Raw genomic sequence first — 22,439 nt, 5'->3', positions numbered from 1 at the left:
ACAAAATTCAGCAGGGCCCTGTGGGGCAGGGAGCCCCTTTACCCTGTCTCCTTCCTCTAACAGCTACACCAGACCAACTAGTTATCAGTGGAGGCCCCGCTGCTCCTCATGGGAACGCTGGTGGAAGACAAATGTGATGGCAGAAGAGGAAGCATCCCAGGCAGCCTGGAGTACTTCGTCCCTGAGCCCCCGCTTGTCAGAACTATGGTTCCACTGAGCCAGGTCTGAAGTGCAATCAGAACCATCAGGGGGTGGCCAGACCTGGTGGTTGTTGACACAGCGGCGGCAACGCAACCTGGGAACAAAGGACAGAGCTGTGGTCACTACAAATGCCATCTCCATGCCATGCAGGGAGTTCAGATAGTGGCCAGTGAGGGCACTGCACCCACCTGTCATGTGTGTCACTGAGGCTAGTCTCATCCAGAGTAAACAGCTCTTTCAACTCGCCCAGAGAGAAATGCCGCTCCACATCCTGCTCCTCATCCACCACACAGCTGCTCAGTGCCTTCTTGTGGCTCTGACGCTGAAAGATCTTCTCCTCGATGGTTCCTGCCTGAGGGGCGGGGCCAGGGATGCAGGCCTAAGGCATGCCCATACATAGGGGCACAAAAACCCAGGGGTTAAAACTGTAGGCACCCAAGAGAAAGGGAGGTGAATGAGGAGTCCTGCAGCGATACTTCTGCCAAACCCATTTTTCCTGTCTCTCTTGGGAACATGACTATACATGTCTGCCCACCCTGGATATTTTCTGTACCAGTGGAGGATTTTCAGGGCCTGGCTAGATTCCTTCCGGATGAGCTGAGGTTTGTCTATAGCAGTTTCACCAGACCTCCACACCAAGCCCAAGTCTCAATAAATACAATTTGGGTATTCTCTGCCAGGCCCTGTGTTATAACACTAGGATACAAAGAATCAAGTATGATCCCTATTCTTAATCTCAGAGATGAGTGGGGAAACACACATATAAAGTAATTGGTACAATGACAGAAGTCTGTATAGGATATCCAGGAGCCCACCAGAGACATGGTAGAGTGGAACAGTATTGAAAGCTTGAAAGTAAAGACTATGCTTGAGTTGACTCTTGAAAAATGAATAGATGGTTTATATGGGGAAAAAAAAGGGAAGGCATTCCCAGCACGGGAACAAAGGAATAAGCCTGGCATCACTGGAAGACTGAGGAGTTAAGCCTATCTACATGATGGTGGGAGTATAGTAAGTATAGCTGGGATGGAAAAGTCAGCAGAGGCCATATTGAAGAAATTTGGACGCCAGGCTGAAGAGCTTGGCCTTGTCCTCAAAGTGATGAAAAGAAAAGTCAGAATTTTTGGAACATTCATTCTGGAAGTAGTATGTGAAGAATGAGTTAGGCTAAGACCATAGGTAAAGAATTAGGAAGCTGCTGTAATATCCAAGTGAGCTATCACTGTGACCTTAGCATGGGATGGAGAAAAAGTTAGATGAAATCTTTTTCTAGAAGGTAAATGCAATGGTAAGTTGGAACTGGTTATTAGGAGACACAGAATGGTCTAGTAGGATGATGTCCAGATTTGGGTTGGGTGGATAAGGGAGCCATTAAATGACAAAATTCAGAAGGGAATTGAGTTTAGTCTTGGTCATGTATCTAAAGTGATCATAAGACATTCAAGTGGAGATGTACAGTAAGTGATGGAAATACAGGTCTAGAACTATGGTAAGAGATCTGGACAACATTTACAGAGTTGTCAATTTAATGAGAGTTTGTAATCACAGAGGAAAACCAGAGTGGAGTTTCTAAAGAGAAAAGAATTTTAAGATCACTAGTAGTCAACAATATCAGATACACAAAGAAAAATATCAACAGCCTCATTTTGACAAGCCAATAGTACATTCCAAAGTTCAGTGACATAAGTAGTCTGATGAGTGAGTAGAAGATGAGGAGTTGAAGTTAATCTGTAGGCTTTGGAAAAATCTGAATGAATGGAAAATAACCCAAGGCAGTGGCTACAATAGGGCAGAGTGTAGAGAAATTGTTTTGTTTTAAGGTGAGAGCTACTTGAGCATGTTTATAGACTAGCAGGGGAAAAGAAATTGATAAACTAAGAAAAAGCAGGATGGGATAGGGTGTAGAAGCAGAGCTGGAATGGAGAGCCTTGAACATAGAGGAAGGGAGGTGAGAGAACTCAAGTCTGGTAGCCTCCATTTTCTCTGAAGTAGAAGACAGTCTGTGGAAAGAATGGAAGACAGGTAGGACACTAAAGGAAGTGGAGGCTCGAAGTGGCTCTTAAAGGAAATGAGATACGGCCCAAACCAAATGCAATGTAATGTAATGGTAAATGTAAATGTTACTTGGTACATAAGCTGAGAACAGCTGTAATGTTCCAAGTGGAGTGGGTATTAAGGAAAGAGTGGCTGAAAGGCACAGTGAAGATCAGGCTGAATAGAAAGGGAAGTCAAGGCAGACGGGAGTGAGGGGAGGTACCGGGACATTAGAATGAAGCTGACAGAGGAGGTATGGTGGGATAGGAAGTGAGAGTAGAATGTTAACTTGAAGTTTTCGGTACTGAATAAATCAGTATTGTTAAAGTTACAGAGTGTGGCCTTGGGAGTAAACATGAGGGGGAGGTAAGGAGGTCATTAGAGATGAGGTTAAGGAAACACGAAGGCCAGAGTGCTGGCTAAGTGCATCGTCCTTGAAGTCAGCTCGGATGATAGTCTGGATCTGAAGAAGAATGGAAGAATGAGCTAGTGTCCTAAATTGTCAAAATTAGGAAAATAGCACAGAGTAGACATAGCAAGGAAGAGAAGAAGGCAGTCAAGTCAGACAAAATGAATTTCAAAGAGGAACTATGGTGGTTGATCTGAGTGGTCAGAGAACTTGGAGAATGCCAATACCACTTTTTAGCCTCAGGAGACATGGAGAGAGAAGACAAAGGGCTTCCCTCAGACATGAGGGGAAGCAGGTATGCAGTGAGAATGATGAGATCACAGGGGAGTTGTTTACTGAACAGGTGTCCAGAGGACCTAGTAAGAAGGGTTTGAAAGAATGAATGGATAGACGCATAGCGCAGAGAACAGAGTGCCAGGCTAAGTAGAGGGCCATTGAAAGGCACTGAGAAACAACCCAAGGCGGTCCTGAATATCTTGTTCCATGACCCACCCCTACTCTGATCACTCTCACCACCCTTACAGACAGTAGCCGGTAGATGTAACAAGTCTTCTTTTGACCATCACGCCAGACCCGGGCCATGGCTTGTTCATCATTGGCTGGGTTCCAGTCAGGGTCAAACATGACCAGTCGGTTAGCCCCAATGAGATTGAGGCCACAGCCCCCAGCTTTGCTGCTCAGCATGAAGACAAAGTCAGGGCTCTGAAAGGAGAGGAAGCAGAAGAAAAAGAACATCTTACAGCCAGAAGTGGAATCCTACTCAGCCTAGCCAACTATTCTTTCTCCAGTCAGTTCCCAGATCAGCCATCACCAATTAGCCTAACCCTACCTACCACACCCACCAGAAAAGAAAGAAAAAAAAATTAAAGGCAACCTTAAAACAGATCCGCCTTATAGCTTCTCTATCAACCTTTAATTCTGATGTTACTTCATTAGTGGTATGGGGACTGGGCTGTGCAGTTACCAATGGATTGTTGAAGCGCTCCACAATCTTTGCTCGCTTCTTAATGGACATTGTACCATCCAAGCGGACATACAAGTACCTGAAGGAAAATACAAAGATCAAAACCCAAAAAAGCAGAGCCCCATTCCCAAAGGGAAATAACTAACCATGCTTGAGGCTATTCATGCACAGCCTGAGGCCCTAATCTCCCAAAGGGAGGGGCAGATAGCAAGGGGCCAGGACTCTGTCCTGCTGGAGTACCTGAAGGACTGGGGCCATTCTGGTTGGAGACAGAGCTAGGACCACTGCAGCAACAAGGGAACAGATATCTTTTGGGAAGGCTCTCCTGCACCCACATTTTAGCCCACATCCACCAATCAGAACACCTGATCTTCCGAGGGATGTGGTAGGAGAGGCACCCCTTTGACAGCCTACTTAGGCTCTTCCCTACCTTCGTCCCCGACAGAGCTTCTCGAAGAGGTCCAGTGTCTGGGTGTAATTGGATACCAGCACTACCTTGTCACTGCTGCGGCTTCGGGTCACCGCCAAAATGTAATCAAGGACCAGCATCTTACCTGGGGAGGCCAGCAATAATTAGCCCCCAGTAGCTAGCTCCCAATGGCCCAGGATTCTTTCTCTCGATATCCTGACTCGAGACAATATAGGTCTAGCACAAAGAAACAATCTCCCACCCCTTCTCCCAGAGGAGTCCAAAGACTGGCAGGAAAGGCTCACCTGACAGCTGGGGCTCTAAAGCCTTGGTGCTATAACCAGGGGGGAATACATCCAAGGCACCTTCAAAGCCATCCTCCTCTTCCACACTCTTGTTATAGATGAGAGCAGGATCTGAGAAAAAAAAACACCCCAAATGCTAGCTACACTGCTTTCAGAAGTTTCTGCTTCAATGCTCATTAGAACCCCCTCTTTTAAGCCTATCCAGAAGAACTTCCTCAGCACCCGACTTGCATGGTCCCAAATTCCAGCATGCAGTCCATACCATCTGGGACCAACTTGCTTACTAGTGTGTTCTCCCAACAAGAAGGGAGCAATACCAGAGAGGGCAAGGTTTGATACTTTTCCTCCTGTCCAACATTTTATAGGCACATATGTGCATGCATGCACTCACACACCCAGTCCTATGTACGGTAAGCATGGGCTGGGCAGAGGATAAGCCAAATTTTCCAAAGCGAAGGGTCTGGTCTACAGAGTACACAATGCTGGGCTCATGCCCTGGGGAGGCTGGAATAACGTGGCTTGTGGGGACTCAGAACAAGTTTTAGTGAAGGTGGCTGGACCAACTACAGGAGTCTACCCTTGCTTGCTGACTCTCCCCAGGGCATGGACCCAACTCACGATTACACAGCTTCTTTAGTGAAGTGATGGAAGAAAGGGAAGACATATTCATCTTGCCCTCACACAACTCTTCTGCTGGCTTCACCTGTCTCAGAAACCTCTTGTATAATTCAGTCTGAAGGGGTGTCAGCCTGAAAAAAGCAGTTGTGTCAGTAGGAAAAGCTGGATCACACTTCTGCCCTCTGAGGACATCTCAAGAGCCAGCCATACCTCAGGGGCTAAGGTTTTCTACTCACTCACTCCATACCACTCAGTTGAATTCAGTACCTACAACAAACCACCTGCTCAATCTTCATAGGCAGATATTTAGAAAGGATATCAGATGTCCTCCGTATCAGGCACCTTGGGAAAATAGGATAAAAAGGCAAGGGTCTGGTAAAACTGCCATGTTAACTACTGGAATAAAAGCTACCACCCAAAGAGCTGAGAATGACTCTCTTTTGTACTGTCAAATGTCAGAGACCCATCAGTCCTATGGCAAAGACATCTGTATCAGGGTCTCAGTCATGAGAACAAAGATCCTTTCAAACAGCCTAGCATAGACTGACAACTTTTTCTTTTCCCCTTCAAAATGTTAGCTGATCTTCGAGAGAAGGCCAAGGTCTCCCACTGAGCTGGGTGCCCTGACAGGGAAAGCAAGCTTCCAGCTAAGCCCTTAGCGGAGTTTCTGCTCGTGTTTGCCCAAATACCTGCTGCCATATGGCCCAAGGCTCAATACAATCACGCCCACACCTCCTGGCAGACCAAGAAGGACAGAGATTAGGCACTAAAGAGCAGCAACTAAGAATACATTGACTCTACTTCCTACCACCTAAAATTGGGAGGAAGAGGTGGCAGTTGGGAGGGGTAGGACTCCAGGATGTAAATCATGAAGTGTATATACTACAACAGAGGAGTCCAGGATGTATCTGGTCCCCGGGGCGATGTGGACTCCATGAGAAAAGCCCTCTCAGCCTGGGAGCCACCCCCAGCTTCCAATCTATTACTGTGAGAGAAGTCTATGGGGCCTGGAAAAGGAAACCTGGCACTTTAGGTCTGAGACCAACTGACAGGAAGTTTCTGAAGTACTAACGACACTCCAAGAGATATTTGGCTCACAGAGTCCAGCAGCATCAGAAATGAACTTCCTCAGCAGATTGTTCAGCAGACCACAGGGCCCAGGCCAGGAAGAAAGCAGGGATTTGACCTACAAGACCCCTTCATTTATTCAATGGCTATAGTCAAAGCACAGATCCCACTCCCTTCTCTCATAGGCCAAGGCCTCAAAGGAAAGGCCTTGGATGGCTTAGGGGCAATTCTGATGACCTAATTTGAGGCAACCCAAAGAGAGGTACTGCTGTCCAGCCCAGCCTCACCATGCTGTTACCTGTTCACAATACTGGTGAGCTCCCTCAGTCGCTGTTCTCCCAGCTGCCTATCTGCCTCGCTGGCAGCTGCATCTCGACCCTTCAAAATTGGCAACTCAAAATGCTTCTTGAACTCATGGGCAGTTCCTAAGCAGAGGAGAGAAGGGAAAATTAAAGCATTAAAGAATGTAGGAAACAAATGATTTTCCCACTGCCAGTAACGGTTGGCTACTTTGTTACAGACCAACCTTCCTCCAAGAACAAAGCTGAACAAATTTAAGGCAATTTCTGTTTGAGTGGATCAGGAAGTTACCAAAGCAGCAAAGACTTGAAAGCCCAAAAAGTGACATAGTAGATTAAAACGCAGATACGTAACTAATTAAGGCCCACCTATAAGCTACTAATAAGAGATGATTAGCCTGTATCGGCACTTCACTGTACTGAGACATGATCAATACTTCATTGTACTGATATATGCTACCATGTGGATGAACCTTGAAGACATTATGCTAAGTAAAAGGTGTTAAACACAAAAGATCACATATTGTATGATTCCATTTATATGGAATACCCAGAATAGGCAAATCCATAGAGACAGAAGGCAGCTTGGTGGTTGCAACTTGATGGTAAGTGGGAATAGGACTGACTGCTTACTGGGTATAGGGTTTTCTTTGGTCGGGAATAAAAAAGGACCCTCGAAAAAGAGGATTCCCAAATGGCCAATGAACACATTAAAAGGTGTTCAACTTTATTCAGCATTAGGCAAATGCAATGAGACATCATTAAACATCCACCAGAATGACTAAAATAAAACTTTTTAAAAGATAACTATTGGTGATAATACAGAGCACACTTCAGCAAGCTATAGCTATAGGTCAGATAGCTGTTTCTATAAATTAAGTTTTATTACAACACTGTCATGCCCATTCATTTACATTTACATTTACATTTTATGGCTGCCTTCATGCTACAATAGCAGAGCTGAGTAGTTATGACAGAGTATGGCCTGCAAGCCTAAAACATGTTTTATCTATCCCTTTAAGAAAAAAATTGCTGACCCCCATGTAGATACTGAAATTCTATACTGCTGCTCCAATCACTTTGGAAAACTGGATTATCTTCCAGAGCTAAACACATACATAACATATGACCCAGCGATTCTACTCTTAGGACAGAGAAATGCATACTGTGCTCAGGTAAAGACATGTACAAGAATGTTCCTAGCATCATTGTTCAAAATAAAATACTGAAATAAAATCAATTGTCTATGTACAGTAGAACAGATAAATGAATTCTGGTGTACTCATAAAATAGAACTACACAAAAATTCAAACAAACAAACTACTGCTACAGGCAACAGCCTGGATGAATCTTATAATGTGGGAACAAATGAAACAAGATGCAAAGGAATATATACTATAATGGTTCCATTTACATAAAGTTCAAAAATAGGCAAAAACCTATCTTGAGTGTTTACTTTTGGGGGAAAAGGAAACAGTGACTAGAAGTGGGTGCTGCTGAGATGGTGGTAGTAACTGATTTGGTGGCTGTTACACAGATAGACCTACTTTATGAAAGTCTTGCTGCTCAGCTTTAGCTTCTTGCCTAAAGTGTTTTTTCTGAATACTGGCTAGTTAGGGTGGCACTGACAACCCCTCCTACTGATATCTGTGCACAATTGCCCAGATCGTCATTGTCAAGAGCTGGGGGAAACAGGAAGTGCAGTTATTTAATAGATAGTGTTTCAGTTTTACAAGATAAAGGTTCTAAAAAGGATGGTGGTGATGGCTGCACAACAACATGAATGTACCTAAATGGCATTGAATTTTACACTAAAAGGTTAAAAACAAAAACAAAAACAAAAACTGCCCACAACAGAGTTTGCTCTGAAGCCAAAGCTCTTGTGAGGTGGCTAGTATGTGATAAGCAAAAATGCATGGGGGTAGTATTTCCATCCCCAGCTCATAGTGACATCACACCCTGCATCATCCCTGTCACCTCTGCAGTGGAAAAATGGTTGGATTGGGCCTTGCCAAGTTGCTCAGCAGAGCCAAGTTCTCCCAATGGCTTTGCTACTCTTGACAAGAGAGGTCTTCCTCCAAGAGTGCCTAGTAACCCACATATAACTAGCATTCTCTCCTTTCTCTCCTCAGCTAGAGTTACATTCCCAAGGCCAAGGCAAGGCTCCACTTCAGTATAGCAGACAAGGCTGGATTCTTACCCAGGATACCTGAATTAACAAAATGTACCAAGCTGAAATACTCAAGGAGATCATTCTGGATTGGGGTCCCAGAGATGAGCACCCGCCGGCTGGTATTCAAGCTGTCCAGGGCCTGGTAAGTCTGATTCTCAGAGTTCTTGAGCCTATGTCCCTGCAAGGAAATTAATTCTCACTTAGACCTGGGTACAGTGTGGCATCCCAGTGGTAGCAAAGTCTCATATAGACAGGAAAAGGGGAATCATAAAAATTACAGGTCCTGGAGCCTTGAGAACTGGGCAGGGGGTAGCAACTTGCTTGAGGAGAAATGTCAGGCTCAAGAGAGAGGCCCTCAGTTTCCAGAGCAAAGCAAGGGTTGCCTGTTTCCTCCCCTCCTCTTCCCTGCCCAGCCTACAGAGCCCTAGCAGCCTGCCTATCCTCTTCACAGAGATCATTCAGCTATGTTAGAGACCTGGGTGCTTGCAGAGAATCCTCTCTTACAGCCCAACCAACCTAGAACCTCTTGAGCCACAGGCCTCCTGCATTAGTCTCCGGGCATGTTTGCACTGCCAAAGCTAAAGTGACTAGTTCCAGGCTCCTCCTCCTCTCTTCCCACAGAATCCACACAGCTTTTATACTTAAAGAGCCTCTCTCTGCCTCCCGGTGTGTCTCTTCCCAATCCCTATTCTCCATCACCCAACTTGTACACACACCTCTGTTACATCTCCCTTTTAAGCTTGTTTCAAGAAAATGGTAAAGGACCATGTTATCTTCCCTCTTTCCCCAAAAGCCCCATGAGCAAGATCAAGCCTGTGCCTTTTCTACTCCCAAACCCCATTTAGCCGCACACTGGGCAATGTACACAAAACCACCAGTGAGAGAATGAACAAAGAAGTCAGCCTTGGTCTCCAGCGACTCTCCCATCTGTAGGATCAAGCACAAGTTTGTTAGCATAACACTTCTCAATAAGGCCCCAGCTGACTTCTCCAATACTCCCACAGCTTGTTACAGTCCAGGAATCCGTACCTCCTCACCATTCCGGGTGCTGGATTTTCTAGGTCCCTTTGCCTATGCCACTCCTATGCCCAGAATTCTCTTCCCCTGGCAGATTCCTCAAATGTTACCTTTTATGCAAAGCCTTCCTCAACGACACTTTCACTTTGCTCCTGGGCACACTACATAACAGCTGTTTACTGAATCCTTTTAATGTGCCAGACACTGTACTAAGCACTTCACCTGTCTCTTCTGTAATACAGATAACAATCACATCAGTGGAAATTATACCCATTTCAGAGAAAATGAGGCTCAGAAAGATTAGCATTTATCTACAATCACGCTGGTAGAAAGTAGCAGAACTAGGATTTGGACTCAGATCTGTTTGATTCTGAAGTCTGGGCACTCTGCTACTCTGTTTCCCATCCATAGCTATAGATACTAGAGTACTGATCACACTCTACTATACTTTATCTCCTCATCTAGGCAGGAACTTAAGGCAGCAACCATGTCAGATTTGCCTTTATAACTAGGTGCACAGGACAGAGTCCTGCACAGAGCACTGCTCAGTGAATGTTTGCTGAATGAAAGAGTGAATGAAAAACCAATGTTTCTATTAAAGAAGAATTAGACAAACACAGAATTTTAATTTTTAAAAATAGTTGGATGTTGTACACCTAAAACAATATAATGTATGTCAATTATATCTTTTTAAAAAAATGTTTTTAAGACATCTAAAACAAACTATTTAAATAAATATATAATGACTAGAGGCTCTAACCACTAGCCCTGAAACAGAAGGCTAAGAGCTTTTGAGTTCCAAAGGGAAATGAAACTTGAAACTTGTGAGGAAATTATCCAAACGGCCCAGGAAAAATGGGTATCAAAAATTGGGTCCCCCTAATCATCCATCATGATCAAGTGGGATTCATCCCAGGGATGCAAGCATGTTACAACATTCAAAAATCCATCAACATCATCCACCACATAAACAAAAAGAAGGACAAAAACGACATGATCATCTCCATAGATGCTAAAAAAGCATTTGACAAAATTCAACATTCATTCCTGATAAAAACTCAACAAAATGGGTATAGAGGGCAAGTACCTCAACATAGTAAAGGCCATATATGACAAACCCACAGCCAACATTATACTTAACAGTGAGAAGCTGAAAGCTTTTCCTTTAAGATCGGGAACAAGACAAAGATGCCCACTCTCCCCACTTTTATTCAACATAGTTCTGGAGGTCCTAGCCATGACAATCGGACACAAAGAAATAAAAGGCATCCAGATTGGCAAGGAAGAAGTCAAACTGTCACTGTTTGCAGATGACATGATATTGTAAATAAAAAACCCTAAAGAATCCACTCCAAAACTACTAGATCTAATATCTGAATTCAGCAAAGTTGTGGGATACAAAATTAATACACAGAAATCTATTGCATTCCTATACACTAACGATGAACAAGCAGAAAGAGAAATCAGGAAAACAATTCCATTCACAATTGCATCAAAAAGAATAAAATACCTAGGAATAAACCTAACCAAGGAAGTGAAAGACCTATACCCTGAAAACTATGGGACACTCTTAAGAGAAATTAAAGAGGACACTAATAAATGGAAATTCATCCCATGCTCTTGGCTAGGAAGAATTAATATTGTCAAAATGGCCATCCTGCCTAGAGCAATCTACAGATTGAATGCAATCCCTATCAAAATACCAACAGCATTCTTCAAGGAACTAGAGCAAATAGTTCTAAAATTCATATGGTACAACAAAAGACCCCAAATAGCCAAAGCAATCCTGAGAAGGAAGAATAAAGTGGGGGGGATCTCACTCCCCAACTTCAAGCTCTACTACAAAGCCACAGTAATCAAGACAATTTGGTACTGGCACAAGAACAGAACCACAGACTAGTGGAACAGAATAGAGAGTCCAGATATAAACCCAAGCATATATGGTCAATTAATATACGATAAAGGAGCCATGGATATACAGTGGGGAAATGACAGCCTCTTCAGCTGCTGTTGGCAAAACTGGACAGCTACATGTAAGTGAATGAAACTGGATTATTGTCTAATCCCAAAAGTAAACTCAAAATGGATCAAAGACCTGAATGTAAGTCACAAAACCATAAAACTCTTAGAAAAAAATATAGGCAAATATCGCTTGGACATAAACATGAGCAACTTCTTCATGAATATATCTCCCCGGGCAAGGGAAACAAAAAGCAAAAATGAACAAGTGGGACTATATCAAACTAAAAAGCTTCTGTACAGCAAAGGACACCATCAGAAGAACAAAAAGACACCCTACAGTATGGGAGAATATATTCATAAATGACAGATCTGATAAGGGGCTGACATCCAAATTATATAAAGAGCTCACACACCTCAACAAACAAAAAGCAAATAAGCCAATTAAAAAATGGGCAGAGGATCTGAACAGACACTTCTCCAAATAAGAAATTCAGATGGTCCACATTGCTAATCATTAGAGAAATGCAAATTAAAACCACAATGAGATATCACCTCACACCAGTTAGGATGACCACCATCCAAAAGACAAACAACAACACATGTTGGCGAGGTTGTGGAGAAAGGGGAACCCTCCTACACTGCTGGTGGGAATGTAAATTAGTTCAACCATTGTGGAAAGCAGTATGGTTCCTCAAAAAACTCAAAATAGAAATATCATTTGGCCCAGGAATTCCACTCCTAGGTATTTAACCTAAGAATGCAGCAGCCCGGTTTGAAAAAGACAGATGCACCCCTATGTTTATCGCAGCAGTATTTACAATAGCCAAGAAATGGAAGCAACCTAAGTGTCCATCAGTAGATGAATAATGGATAAAGAAGATGTGGTACACATACACAATGGAATATTATTCAGCCATAAGAAGTAAACAAATCCTACCATTTGCAACCACATGGATGGAGCTAGAGGGTATTATGCCCAGTGAAATAAGCCAGGTGGAGAAAGACAAGTACCAAATGATTTTACTCATCCGTGGAGTATAAGAACAAAGCAAAAACTGAAGGAACAAAACAGCAGCAGACTCACAGAATCCAAGATGGGTGGGAAGGGAGGGATAAGGGGGAAAACAGGGCATTACGATTAGCACACATAATGTGTGTGTGTGGGGACACGGGAAAAGCAGTATATACAGAGAAGATAAGTAATGACTCTATAGTATCTTACTATGCTGATAGACACTGACTGTAATGGGGTATGTGGGGGGGATGTGATAACAGGGGGAGTCTGATAACCATAATGTTGTTCAAGTAATTGTACATTAACAATATAAAAAAAAATTGGGTCCCCCCTAAACTGAAGCTTTCTGAATGCAGCATCATCAGATCCCAGGGCCCTGATACATAGCAGGCACTTAATAACCCAATGAATGAACTGGGCTGACAAGTTATCCCTGTGGGTTTCTATGGAAGGGAAAGCCAATCCCAGCTCCCTGTGGGACCTCCCTGCCTCCAGACCCAGCTCCTGCCATCACCCATGGGTTTAAAACCCAAACTTCGGCATCTCTGCAAATCAAACGTTTGGCCAGATGAAAAGTTGCCAAAGCTCTTACTTTTAAGTTGCTGCTAAATTTCTGTTCAGGCACAGTTCTCAGTTTATCCTTTTTAAACACAATATGATACTAAAATTAAATACCACCACTTCACTTTGGTTTACATGAGCTCTATTGAGTAGCATTCTTGCTTTTCTAAAAAATTTAATTTAATTTAATTTTTTTGGTATCATTAATCTACAATTACATGAGGAACATTATGTTTACTAGGCTCCCCCCTTCACCAAGTCCACCCCCCACAAACCCCATTACAATCACTGTCCATCAGTGTACTAAGATGCTGTAGAGTCACTACTTGTCTTCTCTCTGTTGCACATCCCTCCCCATGCCCCCCCACATTATACATGCTAATCATAATGCCCCCCTTTTCCCCCCACTTATCCCTCCCTTTCCACCCATCCTCCCCAGTCTCTTTCCCTTTGGTAACTGTTAGTCCATTCTTGGGTTCTGTGATTCTGCTGCTGTTTTGTTCCTTCAGTTTTTCTTTGTTCTTATACTCCACAGATGAGTGAAATCATTTGGTACTTGTCTTTCTCTGCCTGGCTTATTTCACTGAGCTTAATACCCTCTAGCTCCATCCATGTTGTTGCAAATGGTAGGATTTGTTTTCTTCTTATGGCTGAATAATATTCCATTGTGTATATGTACCACCTCTTCTTTATCCATTCATCTACTGATGGACACTTAGGTTGCTTCCATTTCTTGGCTATTGTAAACAGTGCTGTGATAAACACAGGGGTGCATCTGTCTTTTTCAAACTGGGCTGCGGTATTCTTAAGGTAAATTCCTAGAAGTGGAATTCCTGGGTCAAATGGTATTTCTATTTTGAGTATTTTGAGGAACCTCCATACTGCTTTCCACAATCGTTGAACTAATTTACATTCCCACCAGCAGAGTAGGAGGGTTCCCCTTTCTCCACAACCTCGCCAACATGTGTTGATGTTTGTCTTTTGGATGGTGGCGATCCTTACTGGTGTGAGGTGATATCTCATTGTGGTTTTAATTTGCATTTCTCTGATGATTAGCAATGTGGAGCATCTTTTCATGTGTCTGTTGGCCATCTGAATTTCTTGTTTGGAGAAGTGTCTGTTTAGCTCCTCTGCCCATTTTTTAATTGGATTATTTGCTTTTTGTTTGTTGAGGTGTGTGAGCTCTTTATATATTTTGGATGTCAACCCTTTATCAGATCTGTCATTTATGAATATATTCTCCCATACTGTAGGGGACCTGTTTGTTCTATTGATGGTGTCCTTTGCTGTACAGAAGCTTTTCAGCTTGATATAGTTCCACTTGTTCATTTTTGCTTTTGTTTCCCTTGCCCAGGGAGATATGTTCATGAAGAGGTCACTCATGTGGGCCAAGAGATTTTTGCCTATGTATTTTTCTAAGAGTTTTATGCTTTCATGACTTACATTCAGGTCTTTGATCCATTTTGAATTTACTCTTGTGTATGGGGTTAGACAATGATCCAGTTTCATTCTCTTACATGTAGCTGTCCAGTTTTGCCAACACCAACTGCTGAAGAGGCTGTCATTTCCCCATTGTATGTGCATGGCTCCTTTATCGTATATTAATTGACCATATATGTTTGGGTTAATGTCTGGAGTCTCTAGTCTGTTCCATTGGTCTATGGTTCTGTTCTTGTGCCAGTAGCAAATTGTCTTCAATACTGTGGCTTTGTAGTAGAGCTTGAAGTTGGGGAGTGAGATCCCCCCCACTTTATTCTTCCTTCTCAGGATTGCTTTGGCTATTCGGGTTATTTGGTGGTTCCATATGAATTTTTGAACTATTTGTTTCAGTTCGTTGAAGAATGCTGTTGGTAATTTGATAGGGATTGCATTGAATCTGATTGAAAAAGATTGCTTTGGGCAGGATGGCCATTTAGACGATATTAACTCTTCCTAGCGAAGAGCATGGGATGAGTTTCCATTTGTTAGTGTCCTCTTTAATTTCTCTTAAGAGTGTCTTGTACTTTTCAGGGTATAGGTCTTTCACTTCCTTGGTTAGGTTTATTCCTAGGTATTTTATTCTTTTTGATGCAATTGTGAATGGAATTGTTTTCCTGATTTCTCCTTCTATTCATTCATTGTTAGTGTATAGGAAAGCCACAGATTTCTGTGTATTAATTTTGTATCCTGCAACTTTGCTGAATTCTGATATTAGTTCTAGTAGTTTTGGAGTGGATTCTTTAGGGTTTTTTATGTACAATATTATGGCATCTGCAAATAGTGAGTTTGACTTCTTTACCAATCTGGATTCCTTGTAATTCTTTGTTTTGTCTAATTGCCATGGCTAGGACTTCCAGTACTCTGTTGAATAACAGTGGGGAGAGTGGGCATCCCTGTCTTGTTCCTGATCTTAAGAGGAAAAGCTTTCAGCTTCTCGCTGTTCAGTATGATGTTGGCTGTGGGTTTATCATATATGGTCTTTATTATGTTGAGGTACTTGCCCTCTATACCCGTTTTGTTGAGTTTTTATCATGAATGGATGTTGAATTTTGTCGAATGCTTTTTCAGCATCTATGGAGATGATTATGTGATTTTTATCCTTTTTGTTTATGTGGTGGATGATGTTGATGGGTTTTCGAATGTTGTACCATCCTTGCATCCCTGAGATGAATCCCACTTGGTCAGGGTGTATGATCCTCTCAATGTATTTTTGAATTCGGTTTGCTAATATTATGTTGAGTATTTTTGCATCTATATTCATCAGGGATATTGATCTGTAATTTTGTTTTTTGGTGGGGTCTTTGCCTGGTTTTGGTATTAGGGTGATGTTGGCTTCATAGAATGAGTTTGGGAGTTTTCCCTTCTCTTCTATTTTTTGGAAAACTTAAAGGAGAATGGGTATTATGTCTTCTCTGTATGTCTTATAAAACTCCATGGTAAATCCATCTAGCCTGGGTGTTTTGTTCTTGGGTAGTTTTTTGATTACTGTTTCAATTTTGTTGCTGGTAATTGATCTGTTTAGATTTTCTGTTTCTTCCTTGGTCAGTCTTGGAAGGTTGTAATTTCCTCTAGGTTTTCCAGCTGTTAGCGTATAGGTTTTCATAGTATTCTCTAATAATTCTCTGTATTTCTGTGGGTCTGTTGTGATTTTTCCTTTCTCATTTCTGATTCTGTTGATGTGTGTTGATTCTCTTTTTCTCTTAATAAGTCTGGCTAGAAGCTTATCTATTTTGTTTATTTTCTCAAAGAACCAGCTCTTGGTTTCATTGATTTTTTCTATTGTTTTATTCTTCTCAATTTTATTTGTTTCTTCTCTGATCTTTATTATGTTCCTCCTTCTGCTGACTTTAGGCCTCATTTGTTTTTCTTTTTCCAATTTCGATAATTGTTACATTAGACTATTCATTTCGGATTGTTCTTCCTTCTTTAAATATGCCTGGATTGCTATATACTTTCCTCTTAAGACTGCTTTCACTGCATCCCACAGAAGTTGGGGCTTTGTGTTGTTGTTGTCACTTGTTTCCATATACCGCTGGATCTCCATTTTAATTTGGTCGTTGATCCATTGATTATTTAGGAGCATGTTGTTAAGCCTCCATGTGTTTGTGAGCCTTTTTGTTTTCTTTGTACAATTTATTTCTAGTTTTATACCTTTGTGGTCTGAGAAGTTGGTTGGTAGAATTTCAATCTTTTTAAATTTACTGATCCTCTGTTTGTGGCCTAGTACGTGGTCTATTCTGGAGAATGTTCCATGTACACTTGAGAAGAATGTGTGTCCTGCTTCTTTTGGGTGTAGAGTTCAATAGATGTCTATTAGGTTCACCTGTTACAGTGTGTTGTTGAGTGCCTCTGTGTCCTTACTTATTTTCTGTCTGGTGGATCTGTCCTTTGGAGTGAGTGGTGTGTTGATGTCTCCTAAAAAGAATGCATTGCATTCTATTTCCTCCTTTAATTCTGTCAGTTTTTGTTTGACATATGTTGGTGCTCCTGTATTGGGTGCATATATATTTATAATGGTTATATCCTCTTGTTGGACTGACCCCTTTATCATTATGTAATGTCCTTCTTTATCTCGTTACTTTCTTTGTTTTGAAGTCTGTTTTGTCTGATACTAGTACTGCAACACCTGCCTTTTTCTCCATGTTGTTTGCATGAAATATCTTTTTCCATCCCTTGACTTTTAGCCTGTGCATGTCTTTGGGTTTGAGGTGAGTCTCTTGCAGCATATAGATGGGTCTTGCTTTCTTATCCATTGTATTACTCTGTGTCTTTTGATTGGTGCATTCAGTCCATTTACATTTAGCGTGATTATTGAAAAATATTTACCTATTGCCATTGCAGGCTTTAGATTCGTGGTTACCAAAGGTTCAAGGGTAGCTTCTTTACCATCTTACTGTCTAATTTAACTCACTTATTGAGCTATTATAAACACAGTCTGATGATTCTTTTTTTCTCTCCCTTCTTATTCCTCCTACTCCATTGTTTATATGTAAGGTATTTTATTTTGTGCTCTTTTGTGTTTCCTTTGACTGGTTTTGTGGGTAGTTGATTTTATTTTTTGCCTTTAGTTAGTATTTGGTTGGTCTTCTTTCTTTTCTGTGATTTTATTTTCTCTGGTGACATCTATTTAGCCTTAGGAGTGCTTCCACCTACAGCAGTCCCTCTAGAATACCCTGTAGAGGTGGTTTGTGAGAGACAAATTCCCTCAACTTTTGCTTGTCTGTGAATTGTTTAATCCCTCCTTCATATTTAAATGATAAATGTGCTGGATACAGTATTCTTGGTTCAAGGCCCTTCTGTTTCATTGCATTAAATATATCATGCCATTCTCTTCGGGCCTGTAAGGTTTCTGTTGAGAAGTCTGATTATAGCCTGATGGGTTTTCCTTTGCAGATAACTTTTTTTCTCTCTCTGGCTGCCTTTAATACTCTGTCCTTGTCCTTGATCTTTGCCATTTTAATTATTATGTGTCTTGGTGTTGTCCTCCTTGGGTCCCTTCTGTTGGGAGTTCTGTGTGCTTCTGTGGTCTGAGTGACTATTTCCTCCCCCAGTTTGGGGAAGTTTTCAGCAATTATTTCTTCAAATACACTTTCTATCCCTTTTTCTCTCTTCTTCTTCTTCTGTTACTCCTATAATGTGGATATTGTTCCGTTTGGATTGGTCACACAGTTCTCTTTATATTCTTTCATTCCTGGAGATCCTTTTATCTCTCCCTGCATCAGCTTCTCTGCGTTTTTGTTCTCTGCTTTCTATTCCATTAACAGCCTCTTGCATCTCGTCCATTCTGCTTTTAAGTCCTTCCAGAGATTGTTTTATTTCTGTATTCTCCCTCCCAACTTTATCCCTTAGTTATTGCATTTTTCTCTGCAGCTCCATCAGCATGGTTATGACTCTTATTTTGAATTCTTTTTCAGGAGGATTGGTTAATTCTATCTCCCCGGGTTCCCTCTCAGGGGATGTCTGGATTATTCTGGTCTGTATCAATTTCTTCTGCCTTTTCATGGCGATAGAGGTATTTGTGGGGAGGTGTTGCGTGTGTTGGCTGGGAGAACAAAGTCCCTTCCCACTTGCTCATCGCCTTCCTCTCCTGCGAGAATGGCGACCCCTAGCGGCTTGTGCTGGGCAGCTGCCCCCTAGCGTGGTCTCTGAGTCTGGCCTGGGCCTCTGCGGAGGCGGCTCCGCAGGTGGCCATTCTCAGGCTTCTGCTCTGCTCTGGTGGGGCCATGCCAGAGGGGAAATGGGCAGGAGGCTGTTTATCACCGTGAGGGGCCTCAGAACTGCACTGCCACCCAGGGGGTTAGGGCACCCGGAGTACCCCAGGATTCCCAGCTGCTGGGTTGAGTGTGCCGTGACGCTTCCATCCAGCTGTGAGGTTCCTGTCCCTTTAAGACTTTCAAAAGACTCTTGCTTTCCTTTTGTCCCAGGGGCACCGGCTGTGGGGACCCTCTCGCAGGTTTTACTGTTCCATTTCCCTAGTATCCACCAAACCACGCATTGTGTGTCTGCGCTCCCGGTGCAGATGACTAAGGCTGCGTATTTAGCAGTCCTGGACTCCCTCTCCCTCCCCACTCCAACTCCTCTCCTCCCACCCGGGAGCTGGGGTGGGGGGCACACTCGGGTCCTGCTGGGCCGCATCTTGTATCATACCCCCTTCGTGGGTGCTGAGTTCTCGCAGATGTAGATGTAGCCTGGCTGTTGTACTGTATCCACTGGTCTCTCTTTTAGGAATAGTTATATTTGTTATATTTTCAAAAATATATATAGTTTTGGGAGGAGATTTCCGCTGCCCTACTCACGCTGCCATCTTGGCTCCTCCTCTGCCCATTTTTGCTTTTTATGCATTTCTCCAGCACCCGTCATCTGACTTGATTTGTGTTCTAGCATTTGTAAAGGAACATTATGTGTCTGGATGACACATGGGGCCATTCCTTACATACCTAATCCACGCTTCTTCCTACACCAAGGTTCGGATTATATCCAAGGCAGTAAGGGATGAGAAAGAGCCCGAGCTTAAAATCTCCAAACTGGATTTAAATCCCAGCTCAGTATATACTCACTGGGTGAACTGGGCAAATCATTGCACCTTCCTGAGCTGCTTCAGCTTCTGAACCTCCAAAACTGAGATGAGGATGGTGCTAATCCCTCCCCTATTCATACATTTTACAAAATGCTTCCATAGGGCCTCTCTCTTGATCTAGATTGTATCCCTTTCAGGTAGATTCTGTGCCATTTCCTCTATAGACAAAGGACTGTGTGTTTCAGAGAAAAGTGGAACTTCCAAAAATCAGCTGGGAGAAAGTGCTGTGGGTGCTGGGAACATGAAAGCCTAGGGTAGCACCTTCCTTTCCAGGGTCTGAACAGGTCCTTCCTCCTACAGTAGGTTGACCGTCTTTCAGGATTTTGGCTTTCTCAGGTCTCTGACAATTGACAAACTGCTGACAAATAAAAGGTAGATGCATAGAAGAGGGGGGAGGGGGGTCAGGACACTGCAGTGTGGCAAGAGGCAGCCTGGTCCCTTGTGCCCTGTAGTCAACTCAGAATATAGGAGAGAGTGAGGAAGAAAAGAAACATTACAGAGCAGAAGAAATCTACATTCCCCCCAATCCTCAATGGCTCACCAGCTACAGCCTGTCTTCTTCTCTCCCTATGCACTGGCCTCTGGGGATTAGGTTTCTGGCACAGTCCCTCTCCATGGTAATGAAGCAAATGCCAGGGCCCAAAGCTACACAGAGTAGTCACACACATACCCCACCTCAACATGCTAAATCCCTTCCTCCTACCAGAAGGATCGGCCCATCAGGGTATCAGAAGTTGGCAGACATGCCACATGATGACAGACACTTCACAAGGACAAATACCCAATTGGAAAATAGCTCACAAGTAGCAAGCATAGCACCCCAAAGTAAGCTTTTCTTCTTTGTCCCCTCCCAAAAGACCCACAGGTACTGGGGGCGATCTATAATCCCTAGAGTGCAGTTAAACCTGCAGTTCACTTGACAGATGGGGCCAAATCTTTCAGCTACCTCTCCACTAAAGTCCCAGCGGTGTGCAACTTGACCTCATCTCTCCCCAAGAGATGCAAACAATGGAGCAGCTTCAGAGTAGCCAAGGCCCCTGGAAAATTCTTGGTACTAGGAAGCTCCCAGGCACCCTCACTCCTTTCTAAGTAGCAGCATCTCTACCATTCATGTATAATGCTAGAAAAGACCAGCAAGTATCTACTGCCATACTTCACTTAGTCCCAGAGAGTCAACACAGACTCCTATAAGGTATATGGACTGTCCACACTGTACTTGCCTATCTCTATGCTTTACTCATGTGAGTCCCCCAGCCTAGAACAAAACCCAGAGCTGACCTTTACCAAGGTCTGTGACATACCAAGCACTGTGATAAGAGCTGTCCCTCAATCAATCCATGAGGCAGATGTTATCACCCCATTTTACTGACACAGAAACAGAGGCCCAGGTGGGTAAGTAACACATTCAAGGTTATTTGAATTAAGGCCTCTCTGACTTTAAAACCTGTTCCCCTAAACATGGTAACATGTCTCTCCACCCATCCAAATCCTTCAAAGTCCTTCTTTGGTCCAGGAATACTGTCCAGAAGCAACAAAATCACAGCACGTCACCCTCCTCAGAGTTCCATGCCCTGCTTAATCCCTCTTTTAGCAGACTGGTGTCTTGGGCACTTCCTCTCGTCTACTTCCTACAAGGCAGCATGCTCTGTCCTCAGTACTCCCCAGTGACTGGCACAGCCCTTGGACAGCAGTGAGGAGACTTTGACAGACTTTCTCCCACTACCCAGAGCTGAGAGACAAGTACCTCATCACAGATGACCAGTCCAACACTCCCTTTCTGAAGGACTCCAACATGAAGGCGGAATGTCTCATAGGAAATGATGAGGATGGGAGAAGGCACTCTGGCTCCACGCTGGCTCATGAATCCTTCTACAACAGAAATGGTGTCAAGGAAACAAGTCTTAGAACAACTTAAAGAAGAAAAACTTGACAGTTCTTTAATTTTGCCTGGAAAAAACTATTGCATCTATAGTTTTTCCATGTAATTCTCTTCTCCACTCCCTCCCTGAATCCTGGCCATCAGTGAGCACACACACAGAAAGGAGCAAGTTGTGTAAAAGAGTACAGCCATTTTTATTAAAGCTCCATACCCAGCTTTTGGTCTATCTCATCTTTAGAGCCTCCATCGATGGCCAGAGGTTGAATCCTCCCTCCGAGCCATTTCCCAACTTCATTGTACCAGTTCTTCACTAGGCTGGAGGGCGATACCACCACTGCCTTGTCGATTTCTGGCTTGCACTCTGGACTCTGGCGCAAAAGTGTCCACATCAACGTTATGCATTGCAGTGTCTTGCCCAAGCCCATCTCATCAGCCATGATGCAGCCATGGCTGCCAGGGATGCGCCGATTGGTGACACACTCCCACAGGAACTTGACTCCCTGGGGAATAAAAAAACTCAGCCTATGCTGACATCCACTCGGCTGCTGCCCCACGGATGGCAGCCTCCCAGGCTCAGCCCCTAGCCCATATATACCTCATTCCTCCCACCCCAACTTACCTCTCTCTGATGAGGCCGCAAGACCTTACTGAGAATAGGATCAACGACCACATGGACAGGGAGTTTTTCCCTGAGAAAACAGCAAAGGGAACACCAGTTCAGACATGGGCAAGGGCACACCCCTTAGGAAGTTCCCTGATCCAGGGGCCACAGGGGCAGCTGCCTAAGAGAGGAACTTCTTGCCCTGGTAATCAAACCATAGTAAACTTCTGCTCTAGTGCTGGAATATTAGGAGAGGAGATGGGTTCCCTATGTCCTCATCTCAAACCCTGCTACTCCCAAGTAAGCTTGGCAAGAAGGAGTATGGAACCCCCACCAATTGGTCGTGTCCACATGCTCTTCCCCACTCA

At 43.3% G+C, this 22,439-nt stretch overlaps 1 protein-coding gene across 1 annotated transcript in view; it reads right to left on the bottom strand.

Annotated features, from left to right (window-relative positions):
- Positions 1 to 27: 27 nt before the first annotated feature.
- RAD54L (RAD54 like) overlaps positions 28 to 22,439 on the bottom strand; it is a 40,684-nt gene continuing 18,272 nt past the window's right edge. The window contains exons 6-18 of the mRNA XM_036893018.2: positions 22,090 to 22,159; positions 21,682 to 21,970; positions 21,336 to 21,460; positions 8,508 to 8,658; positions 6,307 to 6,433; positions 5,208 to 5,282; positions 4,941 to 5,071; positions 4,323 to 4,433; positions 4,039 to 4,162; positions 3,609 to 3,687; positions 3,167 to 3,346; positions 390 to 553; positions 28 to 295 (exon numbers count right to left, since the gene is read on the bottom strand). Coding sequence (XP_036748913.1) covers positions 85 to 295; positions 390 to 553; positions 3,167 to 3,346; positions 3,609 to 3,687; positions 4,039 to 4,162; positions 4,323 to 4,433; positions 4,941 to 5,071; positions 5,208 to 5,282; positions 6,307 to 6,433; positions 8,508 to 8,658; positions 21,336 to 21,460; positions 21,682 to 21,970; positions 22,090 to 22,159 — 1,837 coding nt within the window. The 3' untranslated portion in view covers positions 28 to 84. The remainder of the gene's footprint in view (positions 296 to 389; positions 554 to 3,166; positions 3,347 to 3,608; positions 3,688 to 4,038; positions 4,163 to 4,322; positions 4,434 to 4,940; positions 5,072 to 5,207; positions 5,283 to 6,306; positions 6,434 to 8,507; positions 8,659 to 21,335; positions 21,461 to 21,681; positions 21,971 to 22,089; positions 22,160 to 22,439) is intronic.

This window comes from Manis pentadactyla, chromosome 4 (genome assembly GCF_030020395.1).
Source record: "Manis pentadactyla isolate mManPen7 chromosome 4, mManPen7.hap1, whole genome shotgun sequence".
NCBI classification, from domain to species: Eukaryota; Metazoa; Chordata; class Mammalia; order Pholidota; family Manidae; genus Manis; species Manis pentadactyla.
The sequence above is the reverse complement of the archived record's forward strand: the minus strand, read 5'-3'. Positions and strand labels throughout refer to the sequence as shown.